This window comes from Chamaea fasciata, unplaced genomic scaffold (assembly GCF_029207755.1).
Source record: "Chamaea fasciata isolate MVZ Bird 193981 ecotype frontalis unplaced genomic scaffold, bChaFas1.0.hap1 SCAF_1, whole genome shotgun sequence".
Lineage (NCBI taxonomy): Eukaryota > Metazoa > Chordata > Aves > Passeriformes > Sylviidae > Chamaea > Chamaea fasciata.
The window spans coordinates 76,485,158-76,511,541 of record NW_027094086.1 but is presented as its reverse complement, the minus strand read 5'-3'; the positions used below and the strand labels follow the sequence as shown (position 1 = coordinate 76,511,541).

At 34.7% G+C, this 26,384-nt stretch overlaps 1 protein-coding gene across 2 annotated transcripts in view; it reads left to right on the top strand.

Moving 5' to 3' along the window:
• Positions 1–26,176, top strand: part of CDH18 (cadherin 18) — a 159,842-nt gene extending 133,666 nt beyond the window's left edge. Inside the window, exons 8-11 of one of the 2 annotated variants that reach the window (XM_066186460.1) lie at positions 6,184–6,305; positions 12,935–13,052; positions 23,591–23,842; positions 25,375–26,176. In XM_066186460.1, the coding sequence (XP_066042557.1) occupies positions 6,184–6,305; positions 12,935–13,052; positions 23,591–23,842; positions 25,375–25,865 (983 nt within the window). In that variant the 3' untranslated portion in view covers positions 25,866–26,176. Of the gene's footprint in view, positions 1–6,183; positions 6,306–12,934; positions 13,053–23,590; positions 23,843–25,362 lie in introns of both variants that reach the window. The other variant, XM_066186452.1, reaches the window with a different exon arrangement.
• The last annotated feature ends 208 nt before the right edge of the window (positions 26,177–26,384 follow it).

Below are 26,384 nucleotides of genomic sequence, written 5' to 3'. Positions count from 1 at the left end.
CACAACCAAGAATAACTCTAATAGCTTTTTTCAAATAATTAGTTTTTAGACAATATTTTCTTTACAATATTTTTAGGAATCTAAATCAGAACAAAATGCTGTTGCAGTTTTATAAACTCTTAATCATTTCCATCTGGTGGACAGCAGGAAAATTGTTTAATACCAGTAAGTTTGTTGCCGGATTTGTGCCTCAGTATTTCTTTGAAATTATTTCTTTCTTAAAATAAATATAAAATGTACTCACAGTGATTTTTGGTCTCTGGGTTTTTTCAAAACTAATCATTTTTTGTAGCAATAGAGAATAGAATTAAACAATGAAATCCACTACTTTTTAAATTTTAATATCATTAGAGGGAAATATTGTCTTTTGTATTGTTTTCTATATTTATGATTACCTCTATAGATAGATTGCAAAAACAGAAATAAAACTGTTACCAGAAACCCTGCCTTCACCAGGGGAAAAAAAAAAAAAAATCTCATTCATTCTTTATATTTGACCTCACTTGCAATCTGCCTGCTAGCTCAGTTTCAAAAAGACTTTTGGTATAGGTGACATTTACTTTATTTTTCCAAGAAACAGAACCTGCCACAAAAGAATTTCCCTAATTCTGACAGAGATTGAAGGAGATTGTAAAAACAAAACTACAGGGTCTGAGTTTTGAGACTGTGTTGGTGATGGTGTAGTGACGAGGACCTGGATATCTGCTATCTTTTTACTGGTGAAAGCAGGACACAGTACTAGTACCCTGTCCAGACTTACCAAGGATACAAAGTTTACTTTCAGCTTTGGCAAGCTGCCTACTAATGCATCACAGCAATATGAATTTATAGCATCATATAATCATCAAGGTTGGGAAAGACTTCTAGGATCATTGAATCCAACCATTTAGCCAGGAGAAAAGGAAGCTCAGGGAAGATGTTACTGCTCTCTACCACCACCTGAGAGGAGATTGCAGCAAGGTGGGACTTAGCATCTTCTATCAAGTAACACGTGAAACGACAAGAGAAAATGGTTTAAAGTTGTACCAGGGGAGATTTCATCTTGATATTAGGAAAAATTTCTTCATTGGCAGGGTGGTCAGGCATTGGAACAAGCTGTCCAGAGAAGTGGTGGAATAAAAATTCCTGGAAGTGTTCAAAAATCACACGGATGTAGTAGCATCTGCTGTAATTTTAAATGTGCTTATCAATGCAATATGGAAAAACCTACAGAAAAAAAAACTATTTAAAAATTCCAACAATTGTTGAGAGGCAGTTAGTTCTCCATTGTGTTCAAGAAATGATGCTTCAAATTCCAATTTCAATGCTTATTCCCTGTTTATATTGGTTTAGTCATTGGATTCTAGGCAAGCTGGATTTTCTTCTGTTGGTTTTTTTTGGGAAGAGTTGTGATGAAAATATTCCTATTTTTTCATATGAAAATGGGGTAGGGTATGGCTCTTCTTACCTACCAAGGTGGGGCCCCAGAGAAGGGATAGAATTTGGAATCATATGGCATTTATTTCCTCATTTGAAGCTTTGTGACAGAAATCTCAAAATGGGCATTTCCAGACACAGAACCAGTATGTTTTGTGGTGCCCTGTTCTAATCAGGCAGTCAACACCAACATCATCTGTGGGAATTTTGCTTGCATTAAGGCAAGAGATGATTTCCAGCTTGAAAAGTCTAAATGTTTTCAGTCTACTGTAGTGTTATGGTTATTACTATTGCTTCTGTAGTTGTTGCTGCTATCACTATTACTGTGATACAAGAAAAGTGAGCAGTGCCTTCAGCTTTGTTCATCAGTAAAAAGTTAAATTTTGCTGCAAGAGAAAATTAAAAACATTTGCTAGCCATCTTCAGGTAACATTATTTAGAAGTACTCACTTCCTTAAAAAAAGAAGACTGGAACATTACATTTATTCTTTGATTCTGCATAATCTTCTCCTTGCCAGAAAATTTAGTTTATCACATTTTTACCATCCTGAATTAAACACAGTATTTTATTAATAGTGCTACTCTCATTTGCATGTTGGACATTCTTTCATCACTTTAGCTTTGTTTCAGTAGTGTATTTTATCCTTCTGGGATCTATGTTTTTTCTTCTAATGAGTTAAAACAAATCTTTATTTGAGAAATGTGATGAGTCCTTTTTACTTTCCTTTAAAAAGTAATGGTATAGAGAGCTAGTTGAATTTCCTAAGTATTGGTTTGAATTGCGAAGTCTTTAAAAGATGTCAAAATGGGCTCATATAGTGAACAGGTATGAACCAGTCTACAGTTAGCTAACTTAAAAAAAAAAAAAATCCAAAAACAAAAACAAGGAAAAAGCAAATAAACAAACCCACAAAAGATTGTTGATGTCAACACTTCTATTATGAAAGTCATTCAGATAGAATTTTTTCATAAACTCTGTGGGAATTTTTAGTGTGAAAAGAAAGTCTCTCAGACATCAGTAGTAGTATTAAACAGTATTAAACAGTATTAAAACTCTTTCTTCTTAAATAGGAAACTCTAAACTCTTTCTTTTGCCCACAGAAACTAATAGAAGATTCATGGGTTCACATTGGCTTTAAATTGGGACTTCTGTATATTCAGAGTGGACTTGCCAATGGAAGATCTGATAATGAAATTGATTTACTTTATAGATATGTAATACTCTGGAATAAAAAATATTTATTCTATGAAAAGTCTCAAGTATAAGGAAGTAAGCCCCTAGCATAGGTGAATCAGAGCAATATTTCTGCTTCAGTTGCCTCTTAAAACAGAGAGCATTCACTTTGGAAAATACATTATTGAGGCATAATGCTAATAGGACACAGAATATTCTGTAATGCACAGGCCTGAAATGTATGTCAGCATCAATTATCTTAAAACTGGAAATCTGCCAAACTGCTGCAAGAAATTTGTCTAATTAAGAAAAATGTGCTATCAAATGTGCCAGTTGTTAGATTGGTTTGGATTGCAGGTGAATTTTATTCTTGAAAAAGATTGGAGTATACGTTGATTATGAAAATCAAAACTAAAAAAAAAAAAAAAAAAAAAAAAAAAAAAAAAAGAAAAAAAATCTTGTATTTCCTTCAATTCCTTCTCATACTCTTCCCCCATTATAAACTGTTCTGTCGCCTTGCATGCAAATTTATGTTGTGTGCACACTGCTCAAGACTGTTTTGGTAAGCAGTGTTAATACTGTAGCATTAGCATTTTATAGTGAGTGCCTGTAAGTATGGAAATTTGCCTGCAAATGTCAGTGATCCCATGAGGTACTGACTTCCAGAGAGTTACTAATATTACCTCGTGCATAAAGAGCTCTTTCAAACTGATGAGGTGTTTATACATTCTTTGTACTGCACAACAGCTGCAAAGGAAATAAAACTAAACTTTCTGGATCTCCATAAAATCTCTCTGTAAAACTACTGCAAATCTAACAGACTGAGTAAGATTGCTCAGGGCAGTAGTGACAGGCATACAAGAGGACACATTCAAGGTGGGGCAAAGAGGTCTGCAGCACTGTACTGAAGCAAAAGTATTTAACTCTTTTGGTCATGCCAGGCCTACAGAGCAGTCCTTTATCTGTGGTACCCACTTCCCTGTGCTCTCTCTGCTTTTTCGCTCCCTTCCTCTTAGATGTATTATGGCCCCTTAGACCTTTGAAGATGGCCCTGCTTTGAGCTGGAAACTGGACCAATGACCTCTAGAAGTCCTTCCAACTAAGATTTTTCAGTGATCCTATGATTATCTGATAATCACAACTTCTGTTGCTTTCTTGCTAAAGCTCTTCCAGGTTTTCTGTGGTATTAAGATGTTCAAATTCTTTGTTGTAATTTATGAATCTCCTCAAAAATTAATTTATTAATTTTTAACCCTTTACAGTAATCCCTGTTTTCTAGCTCATTATTATGCTTTATGTACTCTCTCTTTATGTGCATTGTCCTTCCTTTCATTTATACCACTTTCTAGTTCACAAACTCATAAATTATGTTCACGAACCTCCCCAATAAAGCCTCAAAACCAAAGTTGCTTTGACCCATAGATATCATATTCTGTAATTATAATTACAGGATTTTTTTTTTTTCATTTTCTGATTACACTGACAGAGGATGTTACTTAAATGAGTTGTAAGTTACATTTGAGTGAGCAGTAAGAAAAGTTAAATCTATACCGACTGTGGTGTTCTGCACAATCTTTTGACCTACTTTAAGGAAAGGAACAAACATCTTTTTCTACTAATACTCATACTGCAAATTTTCTCCTGGAGAGAAGATTGCTTCCTTCAGAAAAAACAGCAAAGATACACAAATGGCTCCCTTCTCCCAAATACTTAGTGGACAGCCAAGTGTCATTCTTCCCTCACTTATATATCCCTAGCACTTTAACTTTCCTCAAAGTCTTCTACTAACAGTGTTTTTAGATGGCAATAGAAAGCCTCATTCTTGTCCAGTTTAATCTTTTAGTTCACATCTTACAAAGATATTCATAGATTTGGGGTAAAGATGAAAAAAAAAATCAAGGAAAATTTTAGCAAGATAATGGAATTTTCAAGACTATAAATGTCTTCTGAGCATGTTCTTATAACTTCTAATGCTAATGGTAATTGAGAATAGCATTCCTCTCTTAGTTAAGTCACCTGTTGACTTTTTAAACTCCTTTTTATTAATATTTTATGGGGATGATTGACTAAGTTTCAAAAGTGAATTAAAATCATCATGTGAACATACATATGTTAGTTAGAATGTGAAAAATCTGAAGGAACTTCTAAGACCTAGGTGCTTTTGCTAATATCCCATGAGAAAACAGAAATGGAGAGATCTCTCCATTTGTCAAATAAACTTCAACATTCTCAAATATTCTTTCATTGTGAGCCTACGTCACTGGTGGTTTTAAAGCCAAGTATGTGTCTAGTGAATTCTTCCCAGAATTCTGAGCAGAGGTGATTAAAGGTGTGACAAATATAAGACATTTTACAAATTACCCTTTTTAACAGAAACATGGTAGGGATTATTTATGATCAAAATAACCATGGGGAATGAAGTTTCACCATGAATGAAGCTTGGAATACTAATTTTTTGGGTTTTTTTGTTTTGTTGTTTTTGGTGTTTGGTTTTTTGGTGTTTTGGGGGGGGTTTTGGAGGGGTTCTTTTGGGGGTTTTTTGTTGCTTTTTTTGGTTTTTTTTTGTTCTCATGAACACACATGGAGACATGCCTTTTGAAATGTCAGTCTATAATACTCCATTCTTCCATTTTATTCCATTTGAAAGATTGACTTTACTGTCTTCTGATAATCTCATTCAGTTGGTGAATGTAAGATGAAGTTTGTCATCTAACTGATACTTGTACAGACTCCAGTAAGAATCTATCAGATAATTATAAAACGTTTAAATACATAATTCTTTCAACGAAATGAAATTACATTCATTCATCCTAGAAGTAAGAACACGGGTGTAACAGACTGAAAGGAACTGTGTTGGGGTTTTTTTTTCCATTTTATCATGGAAACTGTATTCTTATTGAAAGGATTCTATTTATTGTTCATTTTGAGGGTGTAATCATTCTGAGGGTGAGCTCTCATGAATGTGCAGATCACAGCCTAAGGCATCGGTACTTAAACATTGTTTTCTTTGTGCAAAAACCAGACTCACTTCTGCTAAACTTTCTTTCTTTTCTTCTGCTAAAGCCACACTCAATAACTATTGTGTGAAATGATGTAGTAACTTGTGAGAAACCAGAACTCAAGCTTGGGAAAAGTTTATATAAACCTATGCATTTTATTATTATATTTGCATTTTATTTTCTAAACTCTTTAAGGAACTGTGAAAAAGAAAAATGCTTTAATATTTTTTGGTATTAGATTTAATTCAATACTGTGATGAGAGTTTAAAATTCATTACCAAGAAATTGATCATTTCTTATCATACAGTGTGGCAGTATAAGTCCAGCAGCTTCCTCCAACTTCATTTCCAGAATAGCTTGTATTTGATTTAAATGACTTAAGACTCACATACTTCTCACTCATATTAATTGCTATTTTTTTCAAAACAGTTAATGAAGCACAACAAAACTCTATTTAGTATGTTGTTACCTAAATTTCTCAAGCTGCATCCAGTTTTCATCTAGTCATTGTGTTAATAAACCACTTTTAAATTGCAGATGACATGCAATATTGAGTATTTCAAACGGCTTAATACCATCCTGTGTGTTTTTCAGACAATCCTGGGCAAGTGAGCCATGTTCCAGTTGGTGTTAGAATCCTGGATGTCAATGACAATCCTCCTGAGCTTGCCAGAGATTATGATGTAGTCGTCTGTGAAAATACAAAGCCTGGTCAGGTAACTCTCTTAGCTATATTTCTTCCAGTGATAAAAAACAATTACTTTGTTAATGTCACGTAAATTAGAAGTTTGGAATATATCATAACTCTTTCTGATTTCATTTTAGCATTTTGCATTTGATTGAAAATTTAATTGTATTAGGCAAAAGGGAGAAAATTTTGGCATTTTTTCAATATCTCTTTCTTGTTGCTGCAAAAAAAAAATACTCAATCTATCTTCTGTAAAGACAGGTAAGGCTTTAATCCTGTCAGATAAGCGAAAGAATTTGACTAGCCACTAACCTGAACAAAGTGAATGAAGCAGATTTAACATCTCTCATCTGAGTGCCACATAGCCGTGTTTCAAGTGCAACTCACTGAAATGGCTGGTGAACATGGCTCACATCCTCACTCTTTGCTTATTGGTTGCCCTTGTCTATAAAGTGTCATTACACAAAAGATCTTGAATGGGTTTTTCAGAACTGTGAGCATGGGGAGGGCCAGAACTGTGACTGAATAGCTGAATCATATTCCAGCCACTGCTCCTCTGAATAATGCATGTCATTGCAGCCCAGGGTTTGACAATTTTGCAAACTTCTTTTGCTTTTCTGCATAGATTGAGTTTTACTCACAACACTGTTCTTGTTTTGCCTTATTGTACTGGTTGTACTATGAGCTCATATCTTTCCTGAGGAATATATTACTAGCAATAACATTATTTTCATCAAATCCTTAAAAAGAGTGTACACAAATGTATAGTGACATATTTCTGTTTTTAAACCTGAGACTATAAAAATGCCATGTGTCCTCTTACTGTAGCTGGATCAAAGTTATCTTCACTCCATCAGTAGCCAAAAACTGGCACCTAAAGCACAGTGTAAGAACACGTCAATTGTGTATGATACTCACCACAAATACTTCCCTGGTATAATAACATTTGCGTGTAATTTCCGGATCTAAATGTGGTTTGCGTATTTTTAAATAATCCTTTAACAACCATCTCATATGAACCTGTCTAACTTTTCCTACAACAAGCATAAATTTTTGATATCTGCTATCTCCTGCACCAGGAAATTTTGTAGTTTAATTGCATGCTTCAGTAAGAGATATAGATATAGATATAGATATATATAGATATAGATATAGATATAGATATAGATATAGATATAGATATAGATATAGATATAGATATAGATATGGATATAGATATAGATATAGATATAGATATATAGATATAGATATATATAGATATATATAGATATAGATATATATATAATCTTTCCATGTGGTCTTCAATCAATATTTACCTGTTCTTTTGGGAGACAGGGAGTGCAGTTGATCTCTATTTACTATCACTGTGACATGCATAAATCTTTAGCATATTGTCCCTTAGCTGTCTTTTGTCCAGACTGAGTCAGTCCTATTTAACAGGGGTGATCAATGATAAAGCCCTTACAGACTCTTGATCACTCATCTTTTCCTCCTTTAAACTTTCTCCAATTCCTCTCTACTCACCTTGAGATAGAATCAAGATTCAAGATGCAGGTATGCAGTGGTTTATAATCCTTAAAATAGTTCAGGCTTCATAATACATGATAATCTCTGCTTTGATCTTCAGTACTTCCATAGCAATTTCTAGGAATGACTGTGCTTTTAAACCAGTAGTAAAAAAACTATGCCTGCCATAACACCAATATCATTAAAGGCAATAGTCAGATCAGAGATCATCATCAGGTGCGTGAAGTTAAGACTTTATGTCTATTTATAATGAATTTCACTTATCTTTGTATTGCCTGGCTACTGAGTATTGGAAGGTCTTTAATGTCAGCCATTCCTCTTTTCTACTTTGAACAACTCAAAATGATAAATAGATTTGGTGAGCTGATAATCATACTCTTTATAAGACATTTATTATTACACTGATCAACAAGTGGCCTAGCATAATCAGGAAACCACTGTGGCTTTCTCTCCTTCTGTAATATGCAATTTACAGAAGAGATCCTATTTCCTGTCTTTAGAGCAGTGTGCAAAGATGTTCCTTCTAAGCTAATGACTGTATAGTGTTCTTCAGTGCTCTTATTGAGACACTAGAAAATCCAAGTAGGTCTGTCTGTGAGCTGAATACCTCTTATTAAATTCTTATTAAAGTAAAAATAATGTTCTGAAAAGCTCAAATAAAGGCAAATATAGAAGAATTAGAACTTGTAAAAAACTAATGTGGGGGAAAAAGCCTCTTTTAAGCATTAGTTGCAACCGATTTCAACTTCTTCTGATATTTTTAAAATTATATAATTTAACAATAAATGTTAAATTCTTATAACCAATAATAAGGTAAAGTATGCAGTGAAGCTAGGTCAGAAATGTTATTTGCTGGGGCCATTGTTGCTGTTAAGTAGCTAATATTTTGTAGCAAATTTTTAATTCTCTAATAGTAGTTTTACAAAAGAAAATTTATGGGCAAGATCTTTTAGGGGTACAATAGCATTTGGTCACTGTTTGGGTCGACCTTGTACTTCTCCCTGAGCTACTGTTGCACGTGTGAATGACTCCTGACCTTGGCAACACTGCAGTTTGACACCCGTGATTAGTGTCACCATGAGGGACTCTACAAGCTGTAGTTTAATAGAAAAAGATGGACCAGCTTGATGCTGTATACTTCAACTAATAGGGCTTTTTTTATATATGTGTTATGAACCATTTTTTATTTGCATTTCAGAACAAGATTTCAGAAAGATTATAACACAATTTTCAGCAAAAGTCAAAACAAAACACATAAGTACACATCTTTTGTTCAGATATTTCCATCTAGTCTAAGGAAAGAAGAAAATTAATTGTGTTCAACAAATATTAGGGAGGTGAAAAAAAACTGATTGCAGGAAAGGACAAATGTTCTATATGCTAAAAACTGTTTCCAGCTGGGTGGTTCACTGAAAAGACAGTATAACTTTGAGTTATCCAACATTCTGTGAGAATGTTTCATAAGATTTGTGCCTAAATTACAAATTCTGTACTGCTGGGGACATCTTCCTGACTTGGGCTTCCACATTGCACTGTCCTGTAAGATTCCTTTTCTCCTTAGCACATCTATTTTGAATTTTTTATGTGTGGGATAAACTAACCAGTAGATAGTTACTGAAAGACTTCTTGTGTTTACTTGTTTATTATCAGGAGACCCTTCTTTTGACTGAAATCACAGTATCATCTAATTGCAGAGCCTGTCTCCTGCTTTTTTTCCCTCCAGTGTTCTATTTTTGGGAAGGGAAAGAAAGAGGGGGAAAAAAAAAAAAAAAAAAAAAAAAAAAAAAAAAAAAAAAAAAAAAAAAAAAAAAAAGAAAAAAGCTTTGAGTGTTTAATGCTTAAGCCTTAACTTTAAATGACCAAACCTAAGGCACGTCAAAAAGAAAATGCTTATGAGGAGACAATCATTTCCATGCTGACATGATATCTTTAGTCACTTAGTAATCATATGGTTGAGAAGGTAGACTAAGTATCTGCAACAGATTCCAAGTGAAGCCTGGTTGATATTATATATTAAAGTAGATGAAGTAGCCATGATTTGGTCTTAGATGACATTCAGACTTGGAGAATACTGTCTTCTCGACATATACTGATTTTGTGAATGACTATGAAATTTAGCCAATATAGAAAAATGGCATTTTGCCATCTTCCAAAAAGGAAATCAATGTTAGCTGGCAAGGAATGACTCTGCTATGTGTTTTTCATGTGTATATTTGCTCGTTTATTGATTCAATTCTAAAATGATTCTGAGTAGAATTTAGCACCTGCTCTCTGTCCTCGTCAATTAGTTTTCCTCAGTTCTTGAAATTCTCTTTCCTCATCATGTCTTGCCTTTAAAAAAATATCATGACCCTTCAGTTTCCTCCTATCAGAGTGTCAGCTGGGCTTTGCCGAAGTTGAGATTATGTGTCTACATTTTTATTTTAATCAGGCTTGGCAAGGTACATGCTAATGTCTGCTAATAGGCTATTAAGTACTTGGCCAATTAATTAGAAAAGAGTTAATAGTACATTTGGGTGTCAAGATGACACATACTTTTGTTTCTCACTGCTGAATGAATGTCTTAAAAATCTTTTCTGAAAATGTGTGAACTTTCTGTTTCAAATCAGGCCTCTAATGTTTTGACCTATCCTAGTAAGCATACAATATTTATTTTCTATGTGAAAAAGCATAATTTTTGTACCATGTGGTGCTGTACTTTTTACATACATTCATGAATTCAGGGAATACTTGAATTGACATGTGTGAAATCAGGGAATAAAGACAGTATATTTTGAGTTATAAATTTAGTCTTACAGCCAAATACTTTTTACACTAGTCATGTGTAACTGAGGCCTTGATCAAAGGTATTTTTGTTGCAGAATGGCAAGCTCTTGGAGCAGCATTCTGTAAAATGCCGCTGAATGTTTTATGTAGCATAGGGCAACAGGAACAAAATTTATCCACCATGCTGTCAAATAAAAGCTGAAGCTGCATGGCAAATTGACTTATATTTCCCTGAGAAACAACACTGAGAATTTACAAAAAAATATTTAATAAAATAGTATCTTTTTCTTATGGTCTTAACTGGAGTTTTTACAGATGTGTATGGTATTTAATGTCATTTTTAGTATTTGAACAATAACAGAAATTTATTCTTTTGAACATATTCTTCTATCACCTTTTTTTTTGTCCTGCTGTGCCAAATACCATTTCAACATTTTGAACTAAATATATATAGCTAAGAAAATCCTATATTTCTGGTTTGACATGGTAGTTTCACTAACAGTTGTGTCACCTCGCAAAATTTAGTAGCGAAAAATTAGCTTTTGCCAAAATTCTCAACTAGTATTGCCATGACTTTGCAATCTAAAATATAGATATTTCAGATATTTTCAGATTGATCTTATTCTGCTTCACTTCACCAAAAGGTATTATGATAAACTAGTAAAATATTATTGGCAACCATCATAAGTACTGTTAGTTTTCTCAGATGTATATAGTCCATGCAATATACTTTACTGTATATAGTAAATGGGTTAAGCATCATACCCTATTAAGTTGTCATGTTTTAACCCCAGCTGGAAACTCATCCCCACACATCCACTTGCTCGCTCTCCCACCAGTAGGATAGGGAAGAGAATCTGGAAAATAAGAAAGCTTGTGGGTTGAGACAAAAACAGTGTAATAGGTATGGCCAAAGCTGCACATGCAGGCAAAGAAAAGCAAGGAAATCACCACTTCCCACAGGCAGACAGGTGTTCAGCCATCTCCAGAAGAGCAGAACATAATCACATGTAGCAACGCTGACTTCAAATATCCCCTCCTTCCTTCTTCTTCCCCAGCTTTGTAAGGAAGCGTGACATCATATGGTATGGAAAACCCTTTTGGTCAGTTGGGGTCAATTGCCCTGGCTGTGTCCCCTCGCAGCTTTTCCTACACCTCTAGCCCCTTGCAGGTGGGGTGGTGCAAAAAACAGAAAAGACCTTGACACTGTGCAAGGTCTGCTCATCAATGACAGAAATATCTATGTTACCAAAACGTTTTACGGCACAAATCAAAATCACAGCCTCCTACCAGCTACTGTGAAGAAAATTTGCTCTAACCTAGCCCAAACATGGTTTAAAAAATGTATTTATTTTGCTTCTCTTATGTGAATGGAGGTAGAAAACTACGTGGTGTCTTTCAGTTCTAAAACAGACCAAGCCACAGGAGTCTGTACAGTTCATGTATCAGGTTCAGTCCAGACAGACTGTAGCTGAACACTGAACAGAAAAACTCTTATGAAAAGAGCACTTGCCCTCCCCCTTTTATGTTTCCCTCAGGATATCTATCAGCTCTGTGCAGCAGTCTGTGTGTGGGCTTCGCTGCCTATATCACAGGAACAACTTTTATTGGATTCCACTTTAGCACTTGAGTTTCAAGACCCAGCACGAAAATGAAGGCAGAGGTAGAAATACTGTTTGGTCACACATTCCAACAGCTTAGATCAATTTTAGTTGAAAGTAAATTTTAAAAACCACCAGGGCTTTTGAAAGCAAAGGTCCTACCTTTCAAAAATACCTATCTCAGACATGGTTCTGGCTACATCCTGTTGTGCTGCTTTTGGGCAAACTAAACTAAAACCAGGAGTGGCTGCTGTTCTTCCTGTTCTGTTCTCTGGCAATTTAAAACTGATTCTTAACAGGAAATTTTTAGCAGAAATATAGTTAACAGAAATATTTTAGTCAATTGTTTTTCCTTATCAGTACTGAAGTACATTTAATTACTAGGACAGCAGGCAGATGACCCTTCACATAGACCATCCTGGTTCTGCCTGTCTTTTGGCTCCATATAAACAGATATTTAGCTAAAAGTAAAATTCAAGAAGTCAGCAGGATAAAATGCAGATGGTGAAAATAACTACACCAGGTCCTGACCGTATCAAAACATCGAAAATAAAGATCCTTTAGATGCTTTTACCTGGCTCTGAAGCGTGGTTCTTAAAATATTTCCTGCTAGAGAAATACAGTTAATGACCGAATCATTTTATATGTTGTATTCAGCAGCAGTCAAGTAGAAAATTAAAATAAGGTAAACTTAAGCATCCTGCTGAGGTCAGGTACTATATGGGTCAAGTTCAAATTTCAACATACTCAATTTTTATTTCAGGTAATTCAGACTATTGCTGCTACTGACAAAGATAACTCTGCAAATGGTGCAAGATTCCATTTTTCTCTTGATGAAGGGCTTTCTTTGAATCCCAACTTTACTCTAAGGAACAATGAAGGTAAATCAAATACCTAAATCTCAAAGAAATGGGCTTCTGTTTTGTCTGGGATGTCTCGATTGAACAGAGCAATTTCCATGCATTTCCTGACAGAAACGGAAAAGTAATATACCATCACTGAACTGTTGGATATCAAGGGTATGTGTACACAATATATTGCAAACTATGAATCGGAAGTTGGATTTTGGATTTGTATTCCACTTTATTTTAGCATTTATACATCATACTTTCAGGAATGTTTTTGAAAAGTGGATTAATGAGAAATATGTAATTTTTTACCTACTTTTAGGTGAATAGCAATGATTGGGTACTATCAAGGTTATTACCAATTATTCCTTAAAGAAAAAAAAATTAAGGGGCATAAAAATTTTAATTCATGCTTACTTTTACAGGTCTTTCTCTGGTTCCTAGATGATAGTCTATTGCTTCATGACATTCCTAGTAAAGTGTGCCTAAATATTACAACCAAAAATTTATAACAGATAGACCCAGAAGGAAAACAGCCCTCAGAGTCTTTCAAACAAATGTTTTTAAACATTTCTTGAGTGAAAAATCTGTCTAACCTTTCTAAAACCCAAACCTAAATCAGCCTTGCTCTTGATCAATTATTACCTTGTGGTCTCCTTTTTGCAACCTGATGAAAATAAGAGTAAACTTTAAATGTTTGTCTAAATTTTCCTCTTGAGATTTTGTGTATGTGTATATTGTGGGGCTTTCTTTGCCTGCCTGTGTGGAAGTGTGTGGGATTTGCTTTATTTTACAGTTATATATTTGTAGTCCTGATGTGAAATGCATTTTAAGATCTTACAGATCACTAGACCTATGCAATGCCTTAGCTCCATCATTGGTATATTTGGTAAATACAGTGATATTGAAACAATTCTTTACAGACTTTTTTATCTGTTTGTAAAATCGATCAGAGAAGGAAGTTGTATAATCTTCCTAAAGAGTCTGTCCCAGTGCTTACCTATACTTACAGCAGAAAAAAAGTCGTGCTATTTATTTAGAATACATAAATGGATTTCACATTTAAGTTCCAGAAGAGGTATATATATATATATACCAATATTAATAAATAATCATATATATTGAAGAGCTAATTCATATATTAAAAATATTCCCTAAGTGAGTACTTTCTGAGATTAATATATCAATCCCACTCAGATTGTGGTGGAACATTATAGAAAAAGCCAGACTGTTCCTGAAATGGAGGGGTACCGTTACATATTTCTGTACTTTAGTCTGTCTTTCCAATAAGCTCATTGACTGTGATCTCATGAAAAAGACCATATGCATGTTCGTTTCAATACGTTTATATCAAGAAGTTTTTTGAATAGTTCTGCTAAAATTGTGGTTTGTGATACAGTTGATATTTTATGGTTTTGTATAAATTTAAAGCTGGATCTGTATTATGTGTGTTCATTGCTACATAAGTTATTTAACTACATAGATTTACAAGAGGGAATGAAGTTCTAACAAACCTTTAATGCGGCAATGTCATGTTTTGGATAGAAATGTTCAACTTTGGATGGAACCATTTGCTGCTTTTTTTTTTACTTTCCCAAGATCAGAGAGCAATGACTTTGTAATCAACAGCTGAAAGCAGTGTTTGGACTACCCTAGATTGGATTTTAAGGGGGGAAATAGAGGAAGGAACTGAAAAGGTGTCTTCTAAGGTAAAAGCCTATTGTGCATTATGTTTTTATTTCACCTAAGGAAGTACAAAATTCTGCACTTCTTACAGCATCTTGCATAAGTCTTCTCATGCATACAGAGGCTCCAAAAATGCAACTTCCAAACTAGCCATATAATTAAAAAATGACTGCTTAACTCAAATCATAACAAGAATTTTATCTTAAAAGCAAATGCATAGTTATGATTTTACTTGGTACAAGACACTTTGAATCTGTTGTTTAAACATTGTCCTTTATTGGAACCTTTTCTTTGTGACATAGTCTATACACAAAATATTAGTGAAACACTTATGAAGTATATGCACAATATGCAGCTATCAAGCATTTAAAATTTTCATATTTCTCATCTACTTCTATTCAGAAACAGATTTTTTGTTGCTTTCTATTCTAGGAAATAGCAGAAAGAAAGTGGGCAGAAAAGGTTTTTCTTTTGTCTGTGACAAGTTTTCATTTCTGAAAACCCATGTTTTTGAGCATCAGGCATTAAAAACAATCAGAATGCTCTGAACAGTAGACAGCTGTTATTTTTAACTCTGGATTTCCAAATTCTATAAAGGCTGCCATTCCTGTAGGGTTTTATTTGTTTGTTTGTTTGTTATGTTTTTGAAGTAAAAACCTACAAAAATTGCCTTAAGAGAATTTTATAATGTTTTGCAGAATAATAATAAACCCAAATTCTTGATTTCACATAGAAAATGGTTGTTATTAGTAGCTGTATCTGTCTCTACAAAACTATATTTCTCTTGCAGTCACTTTCTAATTCAATCATCCTCTCCTTTTTATTTCTTCAGTAGAACTGTTCCTTTTCATTAAAATATCAGCAGGCATTTTTCCCCTTGTTTTCATAACCCAAAACAACGGAGTTTTGTTCTTGGGCCCCAAACATACTTTTGCATTAATGTACCCCTATTCCTTTATTATCAGTATACTCCACAGCAGCACACTGGATCTTAAAATATTTATGTTTGTATCTATGCACTTTGGCTGAAATCTAAGGCTTGTACAAGCATAAGATTCTGTAGTTTGTTCCTATCTACCTACATAGATTGCAGCAATATACAATCCCAATGTGTGTATGATTCAGCTTAAATATATTCTATGGCTTCAGCAATAGGTATACTTTGATAGGTATTAAAGCCTCATTTCATATAATTGGTCATTTGGCCAGTTAAACTTTTATCTCTTGGGCCTGAAGTTGTGCATTTTCTAAAATACAATATTAAATCTCCATTTGTGGAATATTCACCCTGAAAATGAAGAGCTTAAAACCCTCTGGGAAATTTAGGTCAGGATAGAGTCACAGGGCTATACCAAATATAATATCCAACAAAATTCCTTGGATTCCCCTCTGTAGTCTGTTTATGCTACAATTTTCATTTGAAGGAAAAAAAAAGGAAAATACAGAATATGATAGTTTTTCTCTACTGTATTCTTAAGGTACAAGAGATTCTTTGTTGCTATTTGAGCTTTATTACATATTTTAAAAGTACTGTTCAGAGAGAATAAAGGCTTACAAGTATGAGCAAGAGGACAGAAAACAAAATGATGCAGTATCTGTGCTCATGTAAACTAGACAGAACAAGAGCTAGAAAAGAATTTTTTTCTTATACAAAGAAAATGCATTAAGTTGTAATAATTTTCTGCAGCTTTAGAGAGCAAACCCAAAGAAACATTTCTTTTTTTGCTTGAGAATTGTACTTATGAAGGTCTTTCAATGAAAACAGAATTGTTTACAATTTATTCTGCCTAGAAAATTGTTAAAATTTTTATTAAAACCTGAGAAGCCAACTATTTTTTTCTGCTGTGCTTTTATATAGATCAGATTCTACATAACTCATTTCATTATCGTCTGTGTTCTCTTCACTTTCCTTTTTAGGATATTTTTATAGATAATTTTGTAATCCTTTTTCTAGTGTCATAAACTTACACTTTTTGCCTAATCAGAATTATCTACTTTTGCATATCCCATTAAAACCTTCCCAGAACAAGATGGGACTAAAGCCATCTTCTGTTGGGAAATCAGAATACAGACGACAGAAGTTCTTCCCAATCAGTCTGTTTCTATGTATTGAATTCTAGATTTGTACTTTTTTTTTTCTTACCCAAAAAATAATAATATTTTTCCAGATGCTTATAGAATTGTGGATATCTTTGTCAAAATGTTTTAGTTTGATGGAAAATGCATCTGAACGTGTCATTATTATCATATTTCCAAGCCTTAATATGTAGACACTTCTCTTTCACAGCTTACATAATACTTTTCAAGAGATGAAAAAAATTGAACCCTCAGAAAACAGTTCACTTAGAACATTTAAAAAATTTCTGCAGTGTAAAGCACTGTTTTGCTGGGTCTATTTTTATCACAAGATATACAATTTACCATAGATGCTTAGTGGTATTGTAAATTTCCTGGACAAGAAGGGTTTATGAAGATAATGGACACATTCACCCAACACTGCCAGTAAGAGCTGTGCATTCTCTTATTTCAATGAATTGAGATTGCTGACTTCTGATAGCAGACTAAGTTTAGCTTACTTTCAATGAAGAACAACTCCCTGGAGAATGCTTAGCATTTGTTCTCCTTTTATTTCTTCAGGACAAAGGTTTAATATCAAAAAAGTATTTGCAATTTATTTTTCCCCTCTGCCCCCTTATCTCAAAGATCTGGCCCTTTGATTATTGCCCAGCGGTGGAGAATATTCTGGAATTGGAATAAAGGTATGCCATTTTTCTGATACTATAATTCTGGAAATTCTATTTTTTTAAAATTTTGTGTCAGAAGATCCATTAACACCCACAGAAGTGGAGACGTGTTTTTCTGCAAAATCTAGAGCACAACGAGTTTAATGGCATCTGTATAAAATGAAATTTTTAACGTATTCTTCCACCCATGCCTGTGATATATATTAACCTTTTTCCCTGTGTCACAGATCAAAAACTAGTAAAAAAGACCAATTTTACTCATCATTGCTGTTATTTAGAAAGAAAGCAGCCTCCGGAGAGTAATTGATCCCATCCCAGTGTGAATTTCTTACAGAACTTTCTGTTAATCACTCTGCCCTTCTTATTTCCTACCATATTGGACAATGTGTCTGTGAATTAACTTCAGAGCTTTCAAGCTGCAAATGAGTATGCCAGATAATAGAACATGTCTTAGCTGTTCTAGAACATCTAAAGTGGCATTTAAAATGGTTGGACTGAAGCCCCCACTTTGCAACCCATCACAAGGGGAAAACACCCACATAGCTCCCACTTTCATTTACATCAGAGTCCTGCTTGTTCTGGTTATGTGCTACTCTGAGTTACTGCTGACCTTCTGTAAAAAATCATCCTGCAAACAAAACAAGTTGTAACTGGAGAGAAGTGATATCTGAGAAAGTGCAAAGTAAACATCACCCGTGATGACTGTAAGTACAGTCCACAGAAGTACTGTTAGTGCAGATGAATTGAATGTCTGCGTAGGTATTATCACAGAATCAACACATGGAAGTTAAAAAGGAATTCTGCCATGAGTATAACAGAAAACCAGAGCCAGCTACCCTAGAGGGAAGACATTTTCCTTCTTCAGCCTTCTGAATGCCTCTGAACGTCTTTGAAATTTTTTTGATTTAAAAAAATTGATTCTAAGATTGATCGTAAAGTTAGTTAAGTGCATAATGTAGATTTTCTTTCATTTTTTTTTTCTGGACTGCAACGTGTTGATGATTCACAAATCAACCATAAGCAAATGACTATATTTCAGGCCAAAAATATGTTCTATGTTACTTTTCATTTTTGCTACCCACTGAACTAGAACCTTATAATAGCTTTTTGCCCATTGGCAATAGCTTTGAAGCCAGCAAAAAAAAAAAAAAATATTTACAAGAGTTATCAATAAAGAAATGAAACAGAAATGCCTATCATGTAGTCCACATAAACAAATTAACAGCTCCAACTTTAGAAATGTAAGAAATGCAAATCATTCCAATGTATCTTCTTTGGTGTTAATTAGTTTATAACGTCTCAGAGAATTTCTAGTAGTTGAACTGCTGATACAAGCAGAACTGAAAATTGAAACATGCCTGAAGATATAAACAGGATTTTTTTTTTTTTTTTACTTCCATTTCTCTTGTCTCTGTTTTCAATGCATAATGTGTCAAAGGAATTCTCAAATTGTGAATAATAAATGAGCATCCTCCAGTGTGCTCCAGCAGTCACCTTCCATGGTGTTCTCAATGTATCTCTGCTTCCTTGATTTTCTTATGCCCTCCTTTCTTTATTTAGCTCAGAAGCTCAATGTAAAAAGGCAGAGATGATGGAAAAAAGACAATGATGACAGCCTTGTATACAGTGTACAGCCTGGCTTAGTAAACTATGACATCTTCAGAGTGTTAAGAGTTGGTGTGTTACAGCCATGCAGCACTTCCCATGGGTAACCTCAAACTCACTTAAGATGAATCTTAACTTCTAGCTGACATATTTGCAGAGAACAGCCCAAGCAGGAGTGAGTTTAGATCATTAGAAAGTTTAGATCATTAAATGGAGCAATGTACAACACAAAATATCATTCTTTCCCTATGTCGGAGTTGTTAATATTCCTTAGCAGTCAGTCCTGTAATCTCCAGTGAGTCCTGGATTTTTTCATACTCCTCAGGGGTGAAGTTCACCATTTAAATCTATTGAGATAAAAAAAGTCTTTCCTTCCAGGCCTAGAAGAATGAGATCTGTAGTTCCCATCATCCTATTGCTGCTATCCTATATGCTTGCCTTCCCTGACTATTTGCTGTATCTTTTTTTTCAGATACCAAAGAAATTTCTCACTACATAAACCCCTGGCTCCCTTTCAAACTACTACTGTTGATATAACTTTTTTTTCCCCTTTTCAATAAACTCCCTTCTAGATCATCAGTGTCAGACTTTATAGTTGGCTTCCTATAGCTTTTACAGATTGTGAGATTTTTTTTTTCTTTTTTTGTTTTGTTCTGTGCAAAGCTCTTAGAAGTTTTTGTCTTTCAAGCTCTTCTCTCAACATGTTCCTATAATGGTTTTTGATAAGAAACAGAAGCAATTAAAATTTGAAAGCGCAGAACACCAAAATAGTTGTCAGGATGCATTCAATATTGCAGTTTGACTAATTTTTTTCTATCCATTATTGTTTTGGCATACCTTTGCATATAATTGTCCTCAGGAGCAGAGCTCTGACTGGAGCATCAGAGACATAATTTCTCTGTTATGGCAGTGTATTGGCGCTGAAAATTTTCTGCTTTGTTTGATTCTCACTGACCTTTGGAAAACCAGACACCATTTCCTTTTTTGAAAAAAATGTCAGATATCTTATTTGTAAAATATTTTAAGAAATTTAATGAGAAAAAAAATAGTATGTGAGAGTTCAGATACTTTCCAGTATTTTACCTATACTATATTTTACTGTTACACAATACACTAAATTACCATATCTAAATCTGTGATAATTCTGATAATTCTGATAATTCTCAGTAATAATGAGAATTAATACCTCTGATGATATTGGGAACAGAAAATTTCCAAGCCAGTGTCTGAAAGATCATACTTTTTATTTGTGTTAAAATTTGTGAAATTTCATTGAAGGAAAAGCTTTACACTGTTTCTTTGAGAATCCTTATCACTGGGTATGTTATTACAGAAACTTCTGGGCACGTCATGTAACATCTGTTCCAACAGAAATCGACTTACTACTCAAAAGAATACAAACAACAAAAAATCGCCATGGTAGCTATTTGAAATTAAAAAGGTTGTACTGGTCTCCTTTCTCCTTTAATTGTGTCTTATACCAATATTTTATTGTATCTTATATTTAGTTGTGAAATGTTAACCGTACAAGAATAACAATTAAACATTGAATGAGAAAATACAACATTGAAAGAAAAAAAGTGTTTATTTTTTAAAATTTATATTTATTCTGCACAGTATAAAAATATCAGTTCTTAGTTTGGCAAGGCCTTCCTCCCAGAGAAGCATGGTTTAATTATAGTTTTTCCACTTTTTTTCACTTCAACATTCCCATTTTTTTCTTCTTTTCTTTTTTCTCTTAACTTTAATATTTTTTCCTCACAATTTTCCTCCAATCTGTCCACGTTTACCCTCATAGCATACATTCTCACATCTCAATATTCTTTCCTTTATGTCTTTGCCTGTAGTCTCTGTGCTAAGATTCTGTCATTACTGCAAGATCCCTGATCAGAAGTCTGCAGTTTTTCTTCATTATGTTAAGTCTCTGATGCTTTTGTTGTCAGCCAGCATTTTTATCACTGCTACTGGAGCTGTGATCTGGATCATTCAGTCTTTTTTAAATTTATGTCACAGGCAACAAGCACTGCCTTCAGCCTTGTACCTCCTCTTGGCTCTGTGTAGAACCCAATGGGACCCATATTTCACTATCAAGGGGTTTTTCTCTTTTGATTTACAAAATAATGTGAAAGTTGTATTGCAGCTCAACAGCATACTGTTACCATATTGCAAAAGAAATTTACATGCCTTAGTGTGTCATGGTGCATGCATGAGGCTATTTAGGGATCTGCAGACTGTTGGAATAATACTGAGGCAGGAAACAAACCTCGTGCACTCTTATCCATACTGCCTGAGAAGGGTCACTGGTGTATGTTAATAATAGTGACTGTGCTTGGGTGTTATGTGAGAGTCCTAGTTGGCCCAGAACAACAAAATACATAATATTTTGAGGGCAGGATATATGTGTAACAAATAACTTCGCAAAATAAGTTATATCATGGACATTTTATAATCTTTATGAAAATATGATTTCTACAATATGATGTTCTGTCACAATTTTGCAGATTAAAGAATTATATGATCACCTCATTCTGGTTCGATTAAAGTTCTGTTACTTGAATGAATATAAACAGCATAATAAGTGACTGGTGTCATCGGTCATCAAAACATAACCTTGCAGAAGTAAACTTGATGTAAACAAGTAAAAGGACTCCAAGGTCTACAGCAAGCAAACAAACAAACAAATAAATACCTTATATTGTGTACACTCCAAGTGAAAAGAACAACACTTAATGAATTTATAACAAACACACCATGCTGGATATTTGATATTTCCAAAATGCGGGGAGTGTGGAGGGCTGAAGGGTGGTGTTGTGGGTGTTGCTTACGTGAGGATGTAGAGCTAAAGGACTTCAGTGCTTAGTTTTTGGCTTAGCAGCAATGGTATCACTTCCCAGATCAAATATTTATTTCTTGTGTAAAACCTGTTACCAAATATATTATCTTGTGATACTACGCTGATGTGGGATGATATTATCAGTTTTTCTAAATATCACTGTAAGATGGTACGCAAAATAAAATATTGACAAAAGCAGGTTAAAATGAATGTTTTAAAAATTTCCAGAGTTTGATAGAAAGTGTAGCATGAAGAGTAATCACCTGAAACAGGCCTTCTATCCAGTTTAAACAAAAATGTAACTTTTTCACTCAAATGTGCGTGCATCTCTCCATTGGACAAATATATATATGCCACACTGGCTATATTGTTGCACTAGATTTTCAGAGTGACATGGATTTCATTTTTACTTAGATTGATAAAGCCATTTAATACTGTAGTTACAGTGGTATGGAAAAATAAGAACATTTCTTGTTTGTTTGTTTGTTTGTTTGTTTGTTTGTTTGTTTGTTTGTTTGTAATAGGAAGAGAAACCTGGCAGATGTATTTTGTGTTTATCACCCTTCTGTTGTTTGCTAAAAATTCCAAACTCATAACCCCACAATTTGGAAACCATGTGACAAGCAATACAAGAAGAAAGCTCTTTTCTTTTAATGTCTCTTTCCATTTATCAGTCCCCCTCTCTCTCTCTCTCCATAACTGCTTGTGTTTCAAACTCTCACTGTCTCCAATTTTTCTTTTTTTTTGATTTACTTTGGAATTTATTCAGAGGCTAGTAATTTCATAGTGGTGACAAAATGAAAATAAATTTTACACATATGAATATTAGCTATAGCTATGTGATGTTGAAGCGTTTCTTCCCCTGCATTCTGCCTCTTAATTTCTTGGACTTTAAGGGATATGTGTGGCAACTTCCTATCCTCCTTAGTGCCTACAAAGGCTCTTGCAATATGTGTGTAATAAGCAGTAGATGTTCCTTGTATGTCTATGCCAGATGAACCTGTAGGTAACAGAAGGGTGACAAAGTCTTATGTAGCTATCTCCCCCTTTCTTATTTATCTTCGAACTCTACTAGTTTAGAACATGTAATATCTACTCTTTTTCCCTTCCTTTGCCTTCCCTTGCTTCCCCTCTTCCTCCAGAGCTCTCCAAAGCATATATCTTTGGTCACTGTCCTTTCAGATGTTTTCTGAAATCTCACATAAACTTTCAAACCTTTTGCAAACACTAAAACATGAAAGCCTTATTTTTGCTTTTACTAAAGAAATGTTAATATTCTTTTGAGAATTAAGAGGATTTTGTGCTGTGCAAAAATTGTACAATAGATACCCTCATAATTCCCGGTATTCAAACTGACAAGTGTCTGTATGCTACCAACGGCATAACATGGGATGAAAACACTTGCAAATTGAGCCCAAAATGTTTGTGAAAGTTCACTTAGATTCCAACAAAAATGCAAGAATTTTAAATACTCTTGTTTATATAATGTTAGTTACTTTCCACCTCCTCCCCTTTTTCCTTTATTGGCCAGAAAGTCTTTCTGACAAATTTTAATTCTAGATTGTGCATTTTCACAGATTAGGACTGGTGAGTTTTAAAATGCCTGATGCTTCCATTTGATGGGAAACAAGCATTAAATAACTTTTGATTTTTTCTTTCATTTTTTACTTCACTGAAATGTTACACTGGTTTTGATATTGTAGATAATACAGCCAGTATCCTGACAAGACGAAGGAGATACAGCCGAACCACCCAAGATATCTATTACCTCCCAGTCCTGATTTCTGATGATGGTGTGCCCCCTCTCAGCAGCAGCAGCACCCTCACCATCCGCGTCTGTGCCTGTGAGAGGGACGGGCGGGTGAGAACCTGCCACGCTGAAGCCTTCCTCTCCTCGGCTGGCTTGAGCACAGGAGCTTTAATCGCCATCCTGCTCTGCATTGTCATTCTCCTTGGTAAGCCATTTTGCAATACTGAGTTGTCGCAATAGGACACGAGATAAAGATGCTTGACTCCAGTCAGAAGGCAGTAGAAATCAGAAGGCTTTATTTACAACTCATTCAGCCGTTTTATAACATGCTGCACTAAGAAGACACGTTATTGGTCCATAGGACTGACACCTCTCCCATGGGCTAAATAATAGAAATAGCAAACAGCACCTGTTGTTATGGGAAAGGAATATTGTTTACACAAGGCAGTTTTGGGAAAAAGAAAATTGTTGAAAAGTTTCCCTTGGGAAGAGCTAGCTCAGAAAATATCGGGTCCACACTGCATGGTGTTATCCTTCCAATGCCTCTCGGAATCTGTCAGGGCACTACGTTTCAGTGTGGTATGTTTTGTGAACCAGTGGTTGCCTGGTAGTAGGAGGAAATAAGAAACACAGAATTGTGATTAGAGGGGAAAGGTTTAGCTAAAGTTAATAGGGAAAAAAAAATGCCTTTAAAGTACATTTGTGGCTATCTGGAATCCAGTAGAATTTTTTTTTTCCAGAGGTTATCAAGTAATTAGCACTGCAGATCTTTATTTCTGTAATTTGGAAAGATTTTAAAAAGAGACTGACTCTAATTCCGTGTCTTGAACAGTGTGAAAAATTATAGAAAATAGATGGGCAATGCTTTTTGAAATGCATTGTGCTGTAAGAAGCATCATTAGCACTCTACAAAAGCCATTTCTTAATTACCTTTGTGTAATAAACTGATAGCAATGCACAACATAATCCACAGGGAGAAGGGACATAGGAGATTATAAGGAGACTCATAAGATTAATGTCATTGCAAGTGCGTTTCCTCTTGACTCCTTTTAGGTTTTTTTTATTTTCCCAGGCCAATTCCAGTGTTATGCATTAGTTAATACTGTGGTTGTTTTTGGTTTGGGTTTTTTTTCCTGTCAGAGACACAACTTGCTGCATACATGACTCTGTGCTACTCATGGGATTTTCTGCATTTTTATAGTGATGGTAAGAAATAATAGTAATTGCAGTGTAACTGAGAGGATATTTTGAGGATTTCTTCCCAAAGACCACATTTTCTAAGACCTACTTTCCTTAGAGCTTCAGTATTTTCTTGTCATAAGGCTGTTTTAAAATATGTAGTTTTACATTTATCTTGTAATTTTGTATTTGATTACCAAAAAGTGAATATTCATTAGAAAAAAATAAACCTTTTACATAGTAATTCAATTTATATGTTTAGCATATAAACTAAAAATATTTGGTTTTAATGAAACATTGAAAACCCTGGATTAAGCTTCTGAAAAATGACAACTTTAGTTACTGGTTTTCCATTTACCTGAAAGAATGTTATCTTCATTTATCTCCTTTATCAGATCCCCAAAAAACTAAGTAGCAGATGATCCCAAATACCAGTACTGAAAATACCAGCCTGAAAAAAATTACACCTCTGTGTTTTTGACTTAGCGTCTACTATTTCTGTAACATATTCAGATGTCAACTTTAAACCTACTCTAATATCTGCAGTTTTCTCTTTAGCAATTGTGGTCCTTTTCATCACCCTAAGACGTAGCAAGAAGGAGCCTTTGATCATTTCAGAAGAAGATGTCCGGGAAAATGTTGTAACATACGATGATGAGGGCGGTGGAGAGGAAGACACAGAAGCATTTGACATCACAGCACTGCGGAACCCATCTGCTGCTGAAGAGCTAAAATACCGGAGGGATGTTCGTCCTGAAGTGAAGCCTTTGTCCAGGCATCATCCCTCCTCAAGCCTGGACAGTATAGATGTTCAGGAGTTCATTAAACAAAGACTGGCAGAGGCTGATCTGGACCCCAGCGTGCCCCCCTATGACTCCCTGCAGACATATGCCTATGAGGGTCATAGATCAGAGGCTGGGTCTATCAGCTCCCTGGATTCAGCAACAACACACTCTGACCAGGATTATAATTACCTTGGAGACTGGGGACCTGAGTTCAAGAAGTTAGCTGAACTCTACGGGGAAATAGAACCAGAAAGAACAACTTAGTTGTAATTCCCAGAACAGAGAAATTCCTAAACAACTGGACAGATAATGACAACAGTGGTAACAAAAAAAGTGAATACAGTACTTGGAACTGAGTAAGTTGTATGCAGTTACTGTAGAACAAGTGCCCTTTTCATATCTGAAACTGGGTTCTCCAATTGGAAGAAAGTCAAATTTTGGAAAATACAGAAAAAAAGAATCTATTGTCCCTTGTGTACTTTTTTTTTTAATTGCTCATTACAGTCTCTGGTACCTTATCTGCAACAATACCTAAAGTAAAGCCAAGAAATGACATTTTTATTGCAATATTCGTAACAGCTCCAAGCTGCAGTAAGTTTATGGTCATGTCTGTTTAAGATGAGAACTAACAGAGGATCAAACCTCTTGCAGGTGGTTGTGATGTTGCATTTCTAGCTGTGCTCTAGGCCTTGTGATCCCAATGTGAGGTAGACAATGAGGTTTACTATCAGTGTGAGAAGTGCTACCAGTCTGTTTCCTTTCCAGAGGCGAAAAGCCACACCT